This window comes from Podarcis erhardii, assembly GCF_964252035.2.
Source record: "Podarcis erhardii genome assembly, chromosome: 13".
Taxonomy (NCBI): domain Eukaryota; kingdom Metazoa; phylum Chordata; class Lepidosauria; order Squamata; family Lacertidae; genus Podarcis; species Podarcis erhardii.
The window spans coordinates 949,966-966,559 of NC_138502.1; the positions used below are offsets into that span (position 1 = coordinate 949,966).

Sequence of the window (16,594 nt, forward strand, 5' to 3'; positions counted from 1 at the left end):
GAGTCTTCTCTTCCCATGAGGTGGCCAAAGTATTGGAGCCTCAGCTTCAGGATCTGTCCTTCCAGGGAGCACTCAGGGCTGATTTCCTTCAGAATGGAGAGGTTTGATCTTCTTGCAGTCCATGGGACTCTCAAGAGTCTCCTCCAGCACCAGAATTCAAAAGCATCCATTCTTCAGTGATCAGCCTTCTTTATGGTCCAGCTCTCACTTCATACATCACTCCTGGGAAAACCATGGCTTTAACTATACGGACCTTTGTTGGCAAGGTGATGTCTCTGTGCGTCAAATGAAGGGAATTAAGACTAAGAGAGCTGACTAAGAGAGCTGTATACAAGTGACAATAAAGTATTTCAATTTCAATTTATTTCAATTTCTCCTGCCCACAGGCGAGAGCGTCCCTGTGACCAAGACAGCCCTGCCAGACCCATCCCGAGGGGCCAGCGGGCCGCTGCAGGACCTTGCCTACGACCCCGAGGAGCACAAACGGCACACGCTTTTCTGCGGGACCTCCGTCATCCAAACGCGGTGGTACTCTGGCGAGGCTGTTCGGGCGCTGGTCATCCGGACAGGTAAGCGCACCTTGGGGGCGGCGGGGGCGGAAGGAGGGTGTGTTTGTGTGTCTGTGGGTTCCTCCCGCTTTTTCGGAGCCCTCACTCGTGTCTCTCCGCCAGGTTTCTCCACCTCCAAAGGGCAGCTGGTCTGCTCCATCCTATTCCCAAAACCGGCAGATTTCCGCCTCTACCGAGATGCCTACCGGTTCCTCCTCTGCCTGGTCGGCGTCGCTGGGATCGGCATGCTGTACTCGGTGATCCACAGCGTGCAGCAGGAGGTAGGTCTCCTCCAGAGGAAGCTGGGGTGAGGTACTATTCCTTCCCTTGATCGGGACACTAGATGTCTGCTGATGCAGCCTAGAATAGCATTCGCTTTTTTTGCTGCTGCATCACACTGTGGGCTCAAGTTCAGCTTGCGGTCCACTAAAACCTCTAGATCAGCGGTTCTCCACCTGTGGGTCCCCAGATGGTGTTGGACTACAACTCCCATCATCTCTGAGCTCTGGCCTTGCTAGATAGGGGTGATGGGAGTTGTTGTTCAACAACATCTGGGGACCGAAAGGCTGCTCTAGATCCTTTTCACATGTATAGGAATAATAATTTATTATTTATACCCCCACCCATCTGCCTACGTTTCCCCAGCCACTCTGGGCAGCTCCCAGCTGAATATTAAAAACATGATAAAACATCAAACATTCAAAACTCCCCTAAACAGAGCTGCCTTCAGGTATCTTCTAAAAGTAAGATAGTTGTCTATTTCCTCGACATCTGGTGGGAGGGCGTTCCACAGGGCGGGGGCCACCACTGAGAAGGCCCTCTGCCTGGTTCCCTATAACCTCACGTCTCGCATGGAGGGAACCGCCAGAAGGCCCTCAGAGCTGGACCTCCATGTCCGGGCTGAATGATGGGGGTGGAGATGCTCCTTCAGGTATACTGGGCCGAGACTGTTTAAGGCTCTCAAGGTCAGCGCCAACACTTTGAATTGTGATTGGAAACGTACTGGGAGCCAATGTAGGTCTTTCAGACTGGCTCCCAGTCACCAGTCTGGCTGCCGCATTCTGGATTAGTTGCAGTTTCTGGATCACCTTCAAAGGAAGCCCCATGTAGAGCGCATGGCAGTAGTCCAAGCGGGATATAACCAGAGCATGCACCACTGGTGAGACAGACAGCGGGCAGGGAGGGTCTCATCCTGCCTTACCAGATGGAGCTGGTAAACAGCTGCCCTGGACACGGAACTGACCTGCGCCTCCATGGAGAGCAGGGAGTCCAAAATGACTCCCAGGCTGCACACCTGGTCCTTCAGGGCCACAGTTACCCCATTCAGGACCAGGGAGTCTCCCACACCTCCCTGCCCCCCAAAACTTCTAGTAATCCATGTGTCCCCCACCCTGTATTTGTGCATCCCATTCTCCCTGCCTAAGTGCAGAATCTGACCTTTGTCCCTCCAGGCTAAGCAAACCCATTCCTCTCTTTCTCCCTCCTGACCAGGAGCTGGTCGGTCGCATCATCCTCAAATCCCTGGACATCTTGACCATCACGGTGCCCCCCGCGTTGCCGGCGGCCATGACGGCCGGCCTGGTGTATGCACAGCAGCGCCTCCGGGGGCAGCGCATCTTTTCCATCAGCCCCCAGCGCATCAACATCTGCGGGCAACTCAACCTGATGTGCTTCGACAAGGTACCAGACCCCGACCCCCACTCATCGGAGGGAGGGAGAGAGAGGTGGGGAGATCATCTCCTCTTCCGGCCTCATCCTGGGAACATTCACGGCAACTGCTGCTTCGTCTCTTGCAGACGGGAACCTTGACCGAGGACGGGCTCGACTTCTGGGGTTTCGTGCAAGCCCAAGATGGTTGGTGAGTGTGCAGGAAGAAGCGGCTTCAGCTGGGCTCTGCCTGCACGGTCAGAGGCAGCGATGCTTGTGAATCTCTTGCCCTCAGGTCCCACTTGAAGGTCCGGCTGTGTAATGCCTCTCATTTCATCATTGTTTTATTTACACATTCATTCATTACCCTAAGGCAGGGGTCAGCAACCTTTTTCAGCAGGGGGCCGGTCCACTGTCCCTCAGACCTTGTGGGGGGCCAGTCTATATTTTGGGGGGGGGGAATGAACGAATTCCTATGCCCCACAAATAACCCAGAGATGCATTTTTAAATAAAAGCACACATTCAACTCATGTAAAAACACTGATTCCCAGATCATCGGGAGGCCGGATTGAGAAGGCGATTGGGCTGGATTTAGGGCATTGGTAGGCAAACTAAGGCCCGGGGGCTAGATCTGGCTCAATCGCCTTCTTAATCCGGTCCGCTGACGGTCTGGGAATCAGCATGTTTTTACATGAGTAGAATGTCTGCTTTTATTTAAAATGCATCTCTGGGTTATTTGTGGGCCATAGGAATCCGTTCAAAATCCCCCTTCAGAATATAGTCCAGCCCCCCACAAGGTCTGAAGAAGAAGAAGAAGAGGAGGAGTTTAGATTTGATATCCTGCTTTATCACTACCCGAAGGAGTCTCAAAGCGGCTAACAATCTCCTTTCCCTTCCTCCCCCACAACAAACACTCTGTGAGGTGAGTGGGGCTGAGAGACTTCAGAGAAGTGTGACTGGCCCAAGGTCACCCAGCAGCTACATGGGGAGGAGTGGAGACACGAACCTGGTTCCCCAGATTACGAGTCGATTGCTCCTAACCACTACACCACGCTGGCTCTCTCTTTTTCCTGCTGAAAATGTTTGCTGACCCCTGCAGCCTAAGGTCCCAGGGCGGGTTGCAACATCAAAACGCAGCATTAAAAACAATCTTAAGACAACTTGCAATCATACAAAATTATTACTAATTATTTAATTTCCATACCGCCCTTCGTCCGAGGATCAATATAAAAACACAAACTGCGTAATGTAGTAACAGACAAAAACAATGATCTCTCTGGTTTGTTAGGCCGTAGATTGTTTAGTTAGCCAAAGGCCTGGGAGAAGAGGGTTTGCTTTTGCCTGGCACCTACCGTATTTTTCGCTCTCTAGGACACACTTTTCCCCCTCCAAAAATTAAGAGGAAATGTGTGTGCATCCTATAGAGCGAATGCAGGCTCCTTGGCTTCAGCGACAGCAACGCAAAGCCTCTGAAGCGCAGAGGGAGCGCTCCTTCCGCACTCTGGAAGCTTTGCGTTGCTTTCGCTGAAGCCTGGAGAGAGAGAGGGGTCGGTGCGCACCTGAAGCCTTTGGAGCGCAGCCCGAGTTCCCTCTGCGCTCCGCAGGCTTGGGGTTCCTTTCGCTGTATCCGGGAGAGCAAGACTCTCCTGGCTTCAGCAGAGAGGGAGAGCTGCGCAGCGCCCCTTCAGCCAAGCGGGAGGAGAAATGGAAGGGGCTCCGTTTCTCCTGCCGCTTCACTGAAGGGGCGCTGAGCAGAGAGGGGGAGAATTTTTTTTTCTTTTTCTCCCCCTCTAAAACAATGTGCATCCTATAGAGCAGTGTTTCCCAACCTTGGGCCTCCAGCTGTTTTTGAACTACAATTCCCATCATCCCTGACCACTGGTCTTGCTAGCTAGGGATAATGGGAGTTGTAGGCCAAAAACATCTGGAGGCCCAAGGTTGGGAAACACTGCTATAGAGTGAAAAATACGGAAGTGCACCTCAGGTTTGCCTCCTGTTCAGCTGCAAACCATCCCAGGATCCCAGGATCAAGTGGGGTATATAAATTAAGTAAGTAATCGTGATAATAGTCCTCCGGAAGCTGTGCAGTGAAGGGGCCAGGCGGGCCTTTTTTGGGAGGGAGTTCCGCCGTTTGGGGGGCTGCCACAGAGAAGGCCATGTGCCCAAGCCTTTGAGCACATATCCAGAGAATCTCCTCTGCCCTCCTCAGCGCTCGGCTCCCTAGAGAGATTCTCACAGCCCCGTCTTCCTCCCCTCTCAGCTTCCTCCCGGCAGGGCAGGATGTCCGGGGACCCGGCCTGTCCGGCTCGCCCTTCCTTGCCACCATGGCCGCCTGCCACTCGCTCACCAACATCGGGGGACGTCTTTCCGGGGACCCCCTCGACCTCAAGATGTTCGAGGCCACCGGCTGGGTAAGGCTTTTGGGGAAGAGAGACGGCGGGGGCATGGCTGTGTGTGTGTGTGTTTTGATCGGCGCGGGCTCCTCGCGAGACCGGAGGCCGTGGCTGAGTCCCCTCATGGCTCCACCGCAGCGGCTCGCCTCAGAGAAGGGACCCTCACGTTCCCCCGCTTGGACCTGGGGCGCTGCCTGAAGCCCCCCTTCTTCTTCCCAGGTCCTGGAGGAGCCGACCCAAGAGGAAACAGCCCTGCACGACCAGATCCAGCCCACGGTCGTGCGGCCCCCTGACCAGACGCCTCCTGCCACCTCGGAGGGAACCCCTGAGGACGAGGTGAGTAGGGGGCTTTGGGAGCCCTCCCCTGAAAGGTCACCTTGCCCACATGGCCGCTTCAATTCAAAGTGTTGGTGGTGACCTTGAAAGCCCTAAGCGGCCTCAAAGGCCCAGTAGACCTGAAGGAGCGTCTCCACCTCCATTGTTCTGCCCGGATGCTGAGATCCAGCTCCGAGGGCCTTCTGGTGGTTCCCTCCCTGCAAGAAGCGAGGTTACAGGGAACCAGGCAGAGGGCCTTCTCGGTGGTGGCACCCGCCCTGTGGAACGCCCTCCCACCAGATGTCAGAGAGAAAAATAACTACCAAACTTTTAGAAGACATCTGAAGGCAGCCCTGTTTAGGGAAGCTTTTACTGTTTAATAGGTTATTGTATTTTAGTGTTTTGTTGGAAGCCGCCCAGAGTGGCTGGGGGGGGACCCAGCAAGATGGGCGGGTATAAATAAATTATTATTATTATTATTATTATTATTATTATTATTATTATTATTCAATTGGACGAGCTGGCGTTGCGCAGGAGCCGCACAACACCCGTTCCGCGTCTGAAAGAACCGGGTATTTTAGCTCAGCAGCACGTACTCTGTGGAACTCTCTGCCCCTTGATTACCAAGCAGGCGTCTTCTCTGTCATCTTTTCGGCCCCTGCTTGAAAGCATTCTTGTTCAGGCAAGCCTGCCCGCAGGTTTCGAAAGTTGACATGACCTTTATTCCGTATTTATACCTGTTGGAAGCTGCCTAGAGTGGCTGGGGCAGCCCAGTCAGATGTTTTATTTTGGGGGCAGGGGGAGAAGTTTTTATTATTATTACGTTTTATAATGTGTGTGAAGCAGAGAAGGCAGCTTAGGCAGCTGTTGAAAACCAAAAAATGAAACCCATAAAATGAGAAACCCAGCCAGACTGGTGGGGTATAAATAATAAAATTAACAAATAATAATTAATAACAACAACACAAAATGATCACAGTTGTGTGCGGGTTGAATCCTTATTTCCTCTTTTTTTTTTTGTAAACTGCTTTAATAATAAATAATAATAAATTTTATTTATACCCCGCCCTCCCCAGCCACGACCGGGCTCAGGGCGGCTAACGACCAATAATAAAAACAAGTTGAATGAATACAACTTACCGTATTTTTCGCCCTATAGGGCGCACCGGCCCATAGGGTGCACTTATTTGGGGGGGGGGGGAGAAAAAAAATATTATTTTCCCCCCGAGCCCCAAAGAGCAAAGAAGCCATGACAGCGAGCGGGATGGATCCCGCTAGCTGTCCTGGCTTCGTTTTTATCCTCGGGGCTGGGGGTCCGGGAGCAAAGGCGAGGTTGCGCTCAACCTCGCCATCGCTCCAGGAGCTTGCGGGGCTGGGGGCGGGGGAAGCCCGAGCTTGCGGACATCTGCGCAAAGCACGGGGTGCGCTCCGGAGTGCGCCCCGTGCTTCGGGCTGCAGGCTGCTGCCCGCAAGCCTTGGGAGCCCGGCGGGCCCTTTCACCGGGCTCCCAAGGCTTGCGGATAGCTTCCTGAAGCGTGGAGAGCGAGAGGGGTGGGTGCGCACCGACGCCTCTCGCTCTCCAGGCTTCAGCGAAAGCCTGCATTCGCCCCATAGGACGCACACACATTTCCCCTTCATTTTTGGAGGGGGGAAAGTGTGTCCTATAGGGCGAAAAATACGGTAAAAACAAGATTAAAATACAACATTAAAACAGTAAAATGCAGCCTTTGAGGTGGTGTTTCGCTTTTTGTGTTTTCAACAATCCAGCCGTGTATAAATTTTAGGAAATAAATAAAAAAGGTACCATGTTTTTCTGTGTATAACATGCCCCCATGTATAAGACACCCACTATTTTGGGGGGACTCCAAATTGAGAAAATGGGGGGAGGTTGTATCCGTGTATAAGACGACCCACAATTTTGAACATAATTTTTAAATAAAAAAAACCTAGTCCTATACACGGAAAAGTATGTTAATTAATACTAGCACAGTGCGTTTGGGTCTCTGGAGCCCGAATTTGCTGGCTCTTGCCCAGGTTCTTATGCATAACGTAAAGGCAAAGGGACCCCTGACCGTTAGGTCCAGTCGCGGCCGACTCTGGGGTTGCGGCGCTCATCTCGCTTTACTGGCCGAGGGAGCCGGCGTACAGCTTCCGGGTCATGTGGCCAGCAGGACTAAGCCGCTTCTGGCGAACCAGAGCAGCGCACGGAAACACCGTTTACCTTCCTGCCGGAGTGGTACCTATTTATCTACTTGCACTTTGACGTGCTTTCGAACTGCTAGGTTGGCAGGAGCAGGGACTGAGCAACGGGAGCTCACCCCGTCGCGGGGATTCAAACCGCCGACCTTCTGATCGGCAAGTCCTAGGCTCTGTGGTTTAACTCACAGTGCCACCCGCGTCCCTTCTTATGCATAACGACAGACTATTGACGTCTTTCTTTCTTTCTTTCTTTCTTTCTTTCTTTCTTTCTTTCTTTCTTTCTTTATCTCCCTCTCTCTTTCAGGAGCTGATGGAGCTGATGGTGAGTGGTCCCTGCTTTTCTCCTCCTCTCAGCACCACTGGAGTTTTCTCCCCCTTTTGGGGGTGGGTTTGGGGATGGGAAGCGCAGGTGCCCCGAGACAGCCTCCCACCTGGCCCCTTCGCTCACCTCCTCGCCTCTTGCAGAAAGTCTACGAAATTGGCATCCTGGCGCAGTTCCCCTTCTCATCCAGCCTGCAGCGCATGAGCGTCGTGACCCGAACGTTGGGGGAGAAGCGACTGGTGGCCTACATGAAGGGCGCTCCGGAGACGGTGGGCAGCCTCTGCCGCAAGGAGACGGGTGGGCTGCTTCTTTCTTGAGAGTAATCGCTATGGTTAAGATCGTGGGTAGGCAAACTAAGGCCCGGGGGCCGGATCCAGCCCAATCGCCTTCTCAATCCGGCCCACGGATGGTCCGGGAATCAGCGTGTTTTTACATGAGAAGAATGTGTCCTTTTATTTAAAATGCATCTCTGGGTTATTTGTGGGGCAGAGGAATTCGTTCATTATTACTTTTCAGAGTATAGTCCAGCCCCCCACAAGGTCTGAGGGACAGTGGACCAGCCCCCTGCTGAAAAAGTTTGCTGACCCCTGATTAATATGAACAGTCGTCCCCTTTTCTTACCTGTCCTGCGTCTTAGGGTCCCAGGGCCGGTTGCAGCCGCGTTGAGGATGCAGAGCTGTAAACAGTTCAAAAGAAACTGCAGTTGCTATAACAGGGTGGTTCCTAATAATAATAATAATAATAATAATAATAATAATATTGCTAGGTTTCCCCATCCACTCTGGGCCGCTCCCAACAAAAGATTAAAAATACATTAAAACATCAGTAATTTAAAACTTCCCCAAACAGGGCTGCCTTCAGATGTCTTCTAAAAGTCAGATAGTTCTTTATTTCCTTGAAATCTGAAGGGAGGGAGTTCCACAGGGCGGGTGCCACCACCAAGAAGGCCCTCTGCCTGGTTCCCTGCAACCTCGCTTCTCGCAATGAGGGAACTTCCAGAAGGCCCTTGGCGCTGGACCTCAGTGTCCGGGCTGAACGATGGGGGTGGAGACGCTCCTTCAGGTATACAGGACCAAGGCTGTTTAGGGCTTTAGAGGTCAGCGCCAACACTCTGAATTGTGCTTGGAAACGTACTGGGAGCCAGTGTTCCTTAAATTATATATTATCCCCAAGGGTCGAAAAAGCGCAAACTGCTTAAACCAGTGGTTCTCCCAACTTTTCTTCTCTGGGCCACACTTCCAGAATAAAAATTTGCTCGCTCCACTACGATTTTTAAAAATAGATAAGGACTACATTGGGAAACAGAAAGGACTCCTAGCTGTGCTTGATTTATAGCATAAAACACAACTGCTTTATAATATGATGGTTTGAAACAATGCAGCTACATAAAGACACAAATCATTCCCCAAATATAAGTATAAATAAGCCTCTTACATATGTATCTTAAGTATGTATGCAAACCCAGTGAGAGGTATCAGCTTGCAGTATCCCTTGCAGCCCTTACTCACATTTTTAAAATACATCTATTCATATTCTGCAAATAATTTAAAAGAAAACTATTGGCTTAATTGGGGATTTTTATTTTTATTATGTACTTTGTGTTTTTTATATTGTAGTTTTATGTTCTGAACTGCCCTGAAATCTACGAGTATAGGGCTATATACAAAGTTAGTTAATAATAATAATAATAATATTTTGATATTATACGACACTGAAATGTTTAAATGTTTCTGTGGTGGTCCTCGAGTCTTCCTGCCACCCTCTCCGTCCTTTCCTGCCACACCAGGGGGGGTGCAACACACACCCCCCCCCCCTTGAGAACCACCGGCTTAAACAAAGAGCTCTCTGAGCCCTGTACAAATAAAACCAGTAGAAAAAAAGACAGTCATGGAATCGAGAAATTACACAAAACAAATGAAATACTGTGAAAATCCCTGAAACGAGAAATGGAAATAGACTAAATAATAAAAATCAAAAAGTTTAAGGAAAAAATTTGAAAAACCTAAAATTGAACAAGGCCTTAACTACTGCGCTTTGGAGTTGGATTATAATACTTCAGAATTTTTGGGAGTTCTACCCCCTTTTTTTGAATTTTGGTCATTTAAGGTTTATGATTTTTCTATTTGCTTCTGAGGAAACTGAATAGTTCAGTGAAACGAGGTTTGTAGCCGGCATCCCGTTAAGGCCTTGTTCAATTTTAGGTTTTTCTAATTTTTCCCTTAAACGTCTTTATTTTTATTATTTAGTCTATTTCCATAAGACAATATTTCTAGTTGATTACTTTTCGTTTCAGGGATTTTCATTTGTTTTGGGTACAAATAAAAGAACAGGCGAAACAGTTGCAAGCTACCAGCCGCAACGGCCGTTCTCTTTTTTCTTTTTTTTAAAATAATATTTATTAAAGTTTCGAAAATGTTACAAAAATAAAAAAGAAAAAGAAAATAAGAAAAATACAAAATACAGAAAAATAAAAACAATTAAAAACATTTCAATCATTCCATGTCTTGTCTTTCATTTACTTGTTTCCCTGACCTCCTCACACCTCCCTTTTTTGTATTCTAATTCAATTAGCAGTTTCAGCAAATCCTTTCCATTTTTGCTTTTATCTTAATAATTTATCTTAATATATTGTAATTTTACATTCTCACCTATTCATAATCCAATTTTACCTTATTCTATAACATTACTGCTAAAAATTTGCGTTACTTTGTTTAACCTTATCTTACCGTAAAACACCTTGAAACTTAAAACTTAATGCTTATTTATACATAACTCCTTATATCATTTCTACTAAAGCCAGACAGTTTCATTCCAACATTTTCCCTAATACACAACGGCCGTTCTCTGTCCTCCACAACCTGAAGACCAAATCTTCCCGAATCCCAGTTCCCGAAAACCACAGGAGGGGAGGCTTTCTCTTGGGCACGGATCCTGCTTGTGGGTTGAGGCCTCCGCCTGACCACTGTGGGACCAGGGTGCTCGACTGGGCAGGCCACTGACCCAACCCGTTTGTAAGGAGCCTCCAGGTTCAGTGGCAGTCTGTTAGGACTCCTGGGTTCCTAGGGTTACTTGGCCCCTCCGAGATGAGTCGCTGGCCTGATCCAGCCATAGGGCTCCTCTCCTGGCCCCCACCTTTAACACCTGATGTTGCCGCCGTTCAGTTCCAGATACCTTCTCAGCCGTGCTGGAGTCCTACACGCGCCGAGGACTGCGGGTCATCGCTCTGGCAAGCCGGCGGTTGGAGAGCAAATTCAGCTGGCACAAGATCCAGCATATCAGCAGGTCAGACTGTCTCCTCCGTTAGATGTTAACGCCTGTTAAGCTGGCTAATATTTTCAGATCTGAGAGAAACACTTGCAGGGAGGCTGAAGGCACATAGATCCACATGTGGCGGAATGTAGCGTTCCCAAAGCAAAAGAAGGATTAGACTCTGATTAATAGAAGACACACAGAGGCTTGACCAGCAAGACTCTGGGAGGGGTGCATAATAATAATTCCTCTCCACCCCTCGGCCCAGGTCGTTTTATTCACAAAAGAACTTTTTACACAGTGTTCGTAAGAACCAATAAATTTCCTCTGAGCATTTAAAAAAAAAAACCCACGTGGGACAAAGTCAAATCAGAAGAAATTCTTTTAACTACAAAGAAATTATTTCCTACTTGAGCATGCATATGTAGTTCAGAGTAAATAAAACAGGAATAAAAGGAGGAATGATTCAGCAAAACCCTGGAGGTCATAAAACTGCAGTAAAACATGAGAGGAAGGAAGGATGGGTGGTAGTAGTAGTAGTAGTAGTAGTAGTAATAAATAAATAAATAAATAAATAAATAAATAATACCCCGCCCATCTGGCTGAGTTTCCCCAGCCACTCTGGGGATTTCTTTCCTTTGTGAACTCTCTTCCTGAACTCTCTTCCTGGCCCTAAAATTAACAAACCTAACAATAGCTACATCAAAGCTAACTATCATCTATCTTTATGGCCTAGGATGCCTGGTGCAGCAACCGGCAACTGGTCTGTGTCCTAGAATGCTTATACGTGCTTGCCAGACATAGAGAATTGGGCAGTAGAGAAAAATGGCATAGATCCAGAGGCTTGTGGGATTCGATCAGAAATTATTGTCAATGAATCAAACCCAGTCAAAGCAATGCAAAAAAACAACAACAAAGCAATGCTTTCATCGCAGACACAATGGCTTGATGCATATTTTATCCCATCTGATCACTACAGCGGAACAGTAAAAAGATCAGACACTTTTGGGAAACGATTTATAACGAGCTGAAGAAAATGTTCAAATGTTCCTTCCCTAAAAAAAACCCTGTAGCCTTCCTGCTAGGAATTACGGGAAATGAAATCCCCACCCACCCCCTCAAAAAAATACAGGAGAGTCTTTTAATGTATGTTAAAGTCTCTGCCAGAATTCTAATCGCAGAAGGTTGGAAGGGAGAGGATAGCCCATCTAAATCAGACTGGCAAAATAAAATAAGTGAATACGCCGAACTGGCGAGGTTATCAGCAAGGTTAAGAGACACTACGGATGGGTTTTTTTCTTCCCGGAGAGTGGCATATTTACAGAGTTTATGTAAAAGAACATTGTTGAAAGATCAGTCCGTTGGCGGGTCTTGATGGAGCTTTGGTGTGCAAATAGGATAACCGTACAAAGCAAACTTTATAGCAAGTCAATAATACGGCAAAAGTAAAGCTCAAGCGCATATTTAAGGAATTTAAATCGGGAATGCAAGGGGAAGATTGGGGATCTTGACAAATGTAATCACAAATGGATGCACAAAACTAGTTAAAGAATGAATAATGGTTTGTTTTTATTTCTCGTTTTGCCTATAATATCTGTTGTACATTTCTGTTATAAAGTTTTCAATCAATAAAGCACTTAAAAGCAAAAGAGAAAAAGAAAAAGAGACTGTCTCCTCCTCCTCCCTGCCTCTCATTTCCCCTGACATACACTGGCCACGATCCTCGTTTTTTCCTCTCTCTCTCTCTCTCTAACGCATCCATCTCCCTTGCAGAGACGTCATCGAGTGCAACATGGACTTCCTGGGTCTGGTGGTGCTACAGAACAAGCTGAAGCCTGAGACGGTCCCGATCCTGGCTGAGCTGCAGAGGGCCCGCATCCGCCTCGTCATGGTGACAGGTGCGCTGGGTGGGGCCTGGAGGTGGGGCAGCGGGTGCTCAGCAAAGATTCAGGACCAAGAGTTCTGCTTCCCTTAGATGGGCTACCTGCCCAGGCTGAGGAGCCCCCAAACACACATACACACAAGAATGATTCTTTCTGATACCGTTTTAATATATTGACTCTCACATACATTATTGTTACCGTATTTTTCGCCCTATAGGACGCACTTTTCCCCCTCCAAAAATGAAGGGGAAATGCGTGTGTGTCCTACGGGGCGAATGCAGGCTTTCGCTGAAGCCTGGAGAGCGAGAGGGGTCGGTGACCCCTCTATTCCCCAACCTGATCTGGAGGCTGGCGGGGGGGAGAAGCAAGCTTGCTTCTCTCCCTCCGCCAGCCCCACAAGCTCGGGGGATAGCGGGGAGGCGGAGCGCCGCCACCCCACTATTCCCCGACCTGATCTGGGGGCTGGCGGGGGGAGAAGCAAGCTTGCTTCTCCCCATCGCCAGCCCTCAAGCTCGGGGGACAGCGGGGCAAGCCGCTGCCCCATGGGGGCTAGAGAGGCTGTCCCTGAAGGCAGAAGAGGGAGACGGAGCGCTCTGTCTCCCACTTCTAGCTTGGGGATGGCTGCGCAAACCTGGTGGGGAAATAAAAATTTTTTCCTTGATTTCCCCCCCAAAAAACTAGGTGCATCCTATGGGCCGGTGCGTCCTATAGGGCGAAAAATACGGTATTTATAATAAGTAATAATAATAAATAATATATTTTTATTTATACCCCGCCCTTCCTGGTTGAGGGCGGCTAACAACAAATTTAAAACAATTAATGCAACAAAAAAACAGCATGGAATACAGTATAAAACATGAACAACAATAAATTCAGAATTCAAAAATCAATTTGGGGGGAAATCCATCCAATGAACATTAGATGATCACCAGGGCTTGCTGGCTAAATTAGTGCTTTTTGGGCCAGCGAGGAGACCAGGGGAGAATTAGCTGTGGGATCCCAGAGCGGGTAATCTTCATAAAAAGGGAAGGAAGAGGAATAAAAGATCAGGCAGAATTCAAATTAAAGGCCAGGCGGAATAGCTCTGTCTTACAGGCCCTGCAGAAGGAAGTTAAATCCTTCAGGGCCCTGGTCTCATGGGTTCCACCAGGTCGGAGCCACCACTGAGAAGGCCCTGCGAAGCGCCCTGAGATCTTCGGGCAAAGGGCAGCGTGCAAATTTACTAAGTAAACAAACACACGGCTACTCGAATGGTCCATGCCCAAAGATGGGAGGAAGAAACAGTTCCAACTAAAGAAGATCGGCGATTAAAATGAACAGAATACAGTGGTACCTCGGGTTAAATACTTAATTCGTTCCGGAGTTCTGTTCTTAACCTGAAACTGTTAACCTGAAGCACCACTTTAGCTAATGGGGCCGCCTGCTGCTGTTGCACTGCCGGAGCACAATTTCTGTTCTCACCTGAAGCAAAGTTCTTAACCCAAGGTACTATTTCTGGGTTAGCGGAGTCTGTAACCTGAAGCGTATGTAACCTGAGGTACCACTGTACGCAGAAATGGCAAAACTTACCTGAAGAATAAGAAATCAAGAAGAGAGACTTTTAAAAACAGAACGGGGGGAAATTTATCGATTATTTGAGGACATATTGTCAACAAATTAAAAAATTCAGCGGGATTGATATACAGTGGTGCCTCGCAAGACGAAAATAATTCGTTCCGCGAGTCTCTTCGTCTTGCGGTTTTTTCGTCTTGCTAAGCACGGCCATTAGCGGATTAGCGGATTAGAAAAAGGGGGGGAGGAAAAAAACTTGCAAGAACTCGCAAGATGTTTTCGTCTTGCGAAGCAAGCCCATAGGGAAATTCGTCTTGCGAGGCACCTCAAAAAACGGAAAACCCTTTCGTCTAGCGAGTTTTTCGTCTTGCGAGGCATTCGTCTTGCGGGGCACCACTGTAAACACATGCAGTAAGAGATCATTAAGGGGAAATGGATACAGTTGCACCTTGTTTTGCGACGGGGATTCGTTCCGGAGCCCCGGCCGCTAGCTAGCCGAAAAGGACGCAGGGCAAAGCGCCGCATCTGTGCACGGGCGCGGAGTGGTTTGCACTTCTGCCCATGTGCAGTTTAGCCCTTCTGCGCATGCGCGAGCAGCAAACTCAAAAATAACCTGTTCCAGTACTTCTGGGTTTGCCACTGACATTTGCCGAAGCAGACACTAGACAAGGCAGACGTTCCCAGAGGTATTACTGTAAATATATTTGAATTGGATATGCGGTAATAAAAAAGATATGAAATAAATACCCACAAAAGGGAAGTCGAGAGGAAGGTAAATTAGATTTGTAAAGGCTCTGATTGTTTGTTTTTCGGCTAAAATGTTGATTTTTATTTTTTTAAAAGTAAACCGAATCCAAATTACACCAGCCATTAGGACCCTAGAGCAGGATCAGGGGCAGTGGAATTAGGGGCCAGGTTACCTGGGGTGCCTAGCTTCCCCCCCAGCAGTAGACCTGAAGGAGCGTCTCCACCCCCATTGTTCTACCCGGACACAGAGGTCCAGCGCCGAGCGCCTTCTGGCAAGGCGCCAAGTTACAGGGAACCAGGCAGAGGGCCTTCTCGGTGGTGGCTCCCACCCTGTGGAACGCCCTCCCACCAGATGTCAAAGAGAAAAACAACCACCAGACTTTTAGAAGACATCTGAAGGCAGCCCTGTTTAGGGAAGCTTTTAACGTTTAATAGGTTATTGTATTTTGGTGTTTTTTTGGGTGCAGTCCAGAGTGGCTGGGGAAACCCAGCCAGACGGGCGGGGTATAAATAATAAATTATTATTATTATTATTAGCTGCATTGCTGTGACGGTCTTTCTCTTCTCCCTTCTCCTCCGCTGCCTCCTCCTCTTCCTCTTCCTCCTCTCCCTTGCCAGGAGATAACCTGCTGACGGCCATCTCGGTGGGGCGCGAATGTGGCATGATTCCCGCCAAGGGCAAGGTGATTCTGACCGAGGCCGTTCCTCCCAGAGACGGACAGCCGGCCACCATTCACTGGCAGTATGCGGACGAGCTCCCTGCGCTGGAAATATCGGACAAGGCGAGCAAGGAGGTGAGGCTCCTTCAAGATGCCTGCAGCGGCAACAGCCCCTTTTATGGCTTGTTTTTTTGGGGGGCAGGCATTAAGAACGCAAGGGGACCCTGCAGGATCAGACCAACGGCTCCGAATGGTTGCAAGCAGGGTTCCTGGAACTGTCGAGTTGGAACGGGGCACCTGAAGGCCATCCAGTCTGACCCCGAGCACAAAAGGCAACTCACTCACCTTTTCATCCATTTCCAGCAACTGGGATTCAGAAGTGCTTACTTGCTGCCTCCGGTCTCCCCAGGGGGTGCAAGTCACGGGCGCCAGGTCAGGCGTGGGGAGTCCTGCCCTCCCTTCGGTAACTTTAAAGACAAAGAAGGAACGAGCAGTTTATATTTATAGTCCTTTTTATTCAGTCATCTGGTTGCAAGCAAAAATCCACACCCCTCCGCAAGGAGAAGATTTATTACTCCGAATCGTGGGTAGGCAAATTAAGGCCCAGGGGCCGGATCTGGCCCAACCGCCTTCTGAATCCGGCCCGCGGACGGTCCGGGAATCAGCGTGTTTTTGCATGAGTAGAATGTGTCCTTTTATTTAAAATGCATCCCTGGCTTATTTGTGGGGCATAGGAATTCGTTCATTTTTCTTTTCAAAATATAGTCCGGCCCCCCAGAAGGTCTGAGGGACAGTGGACCTGCCCCCTGCTGAAAAAGATTCCTGACCCCTGCTAAGTGAATCCTCACCTTTTCCTCTCTGCTTTCTTTGTTCTCTAATACCGATGGACCTCCTTGTCTTTGGAGAGGGAGGGTTTTCCACACTGTATAATAATAATAATTAATACAGTGGTGCCCCGCAAGATGAACGCCTCGCAAGACGGAAAACCCGCTAGACGAAAGGGTTTTCCATTTTGGAGGCGCTTCGCAAAACGAATTTCCCTATGGGCTTGCTTCGCAAGACGAAAATGTCTTGCGAGTT

General features: G+C 48.8%; 1 protein-coding gene across 2 annotated transcripts in view; it reads left to right on the forward strand.

Moving 5' to 3' along the window:
* LOC309326706 (polyamine-transporting ATPase 13A3-like) overlaps positions 1–16,594 on the forward strand; it is a 62,372-nt gene that overhangs the window by 26,021 nt on the left and 19,757 nt on the right. For both annotated transcript variants that reach the window (XM_081835606.1, XM_081835607.1), the window contains exons 11-21: positions 387–569; positions 672–829; positions 2,040–2,228; positions 2,345–2,406; positions 4,457–4,607; positions 4,809–4,925; positions 7,408–7,425; positions 7,569–7,722; positions 10,587–10,707; positions 12,448–12,572; positions 15,474–15,649. In XM_081835606.1, the coding sequence (XP_081691732.1) occupies positions 387–569; positions 672–829; positions 2,040–2,228; positions 2,345–2,406; positions 4,457–4,607; positions 4,809–4,925; positions 7,408–7,425; positions 7,569–7,722; positions 10,587–10,707; positions 12,448–12,572; positions 15,474–15,649 (1,454 nt within the window). The remainder of the gene's footprint in view (positions 1–386; positions 570–671; positions 830–2,039; positions 2,229–2,344; positions 2,407–4,456; positions 4,608–4,808; positions 4,926–7,407; positions 7,426–7,568; positions 7,723–10,586; positions 10,708–12,447; positions 12,573–15,473; positions 15,650–16,594) is intronic.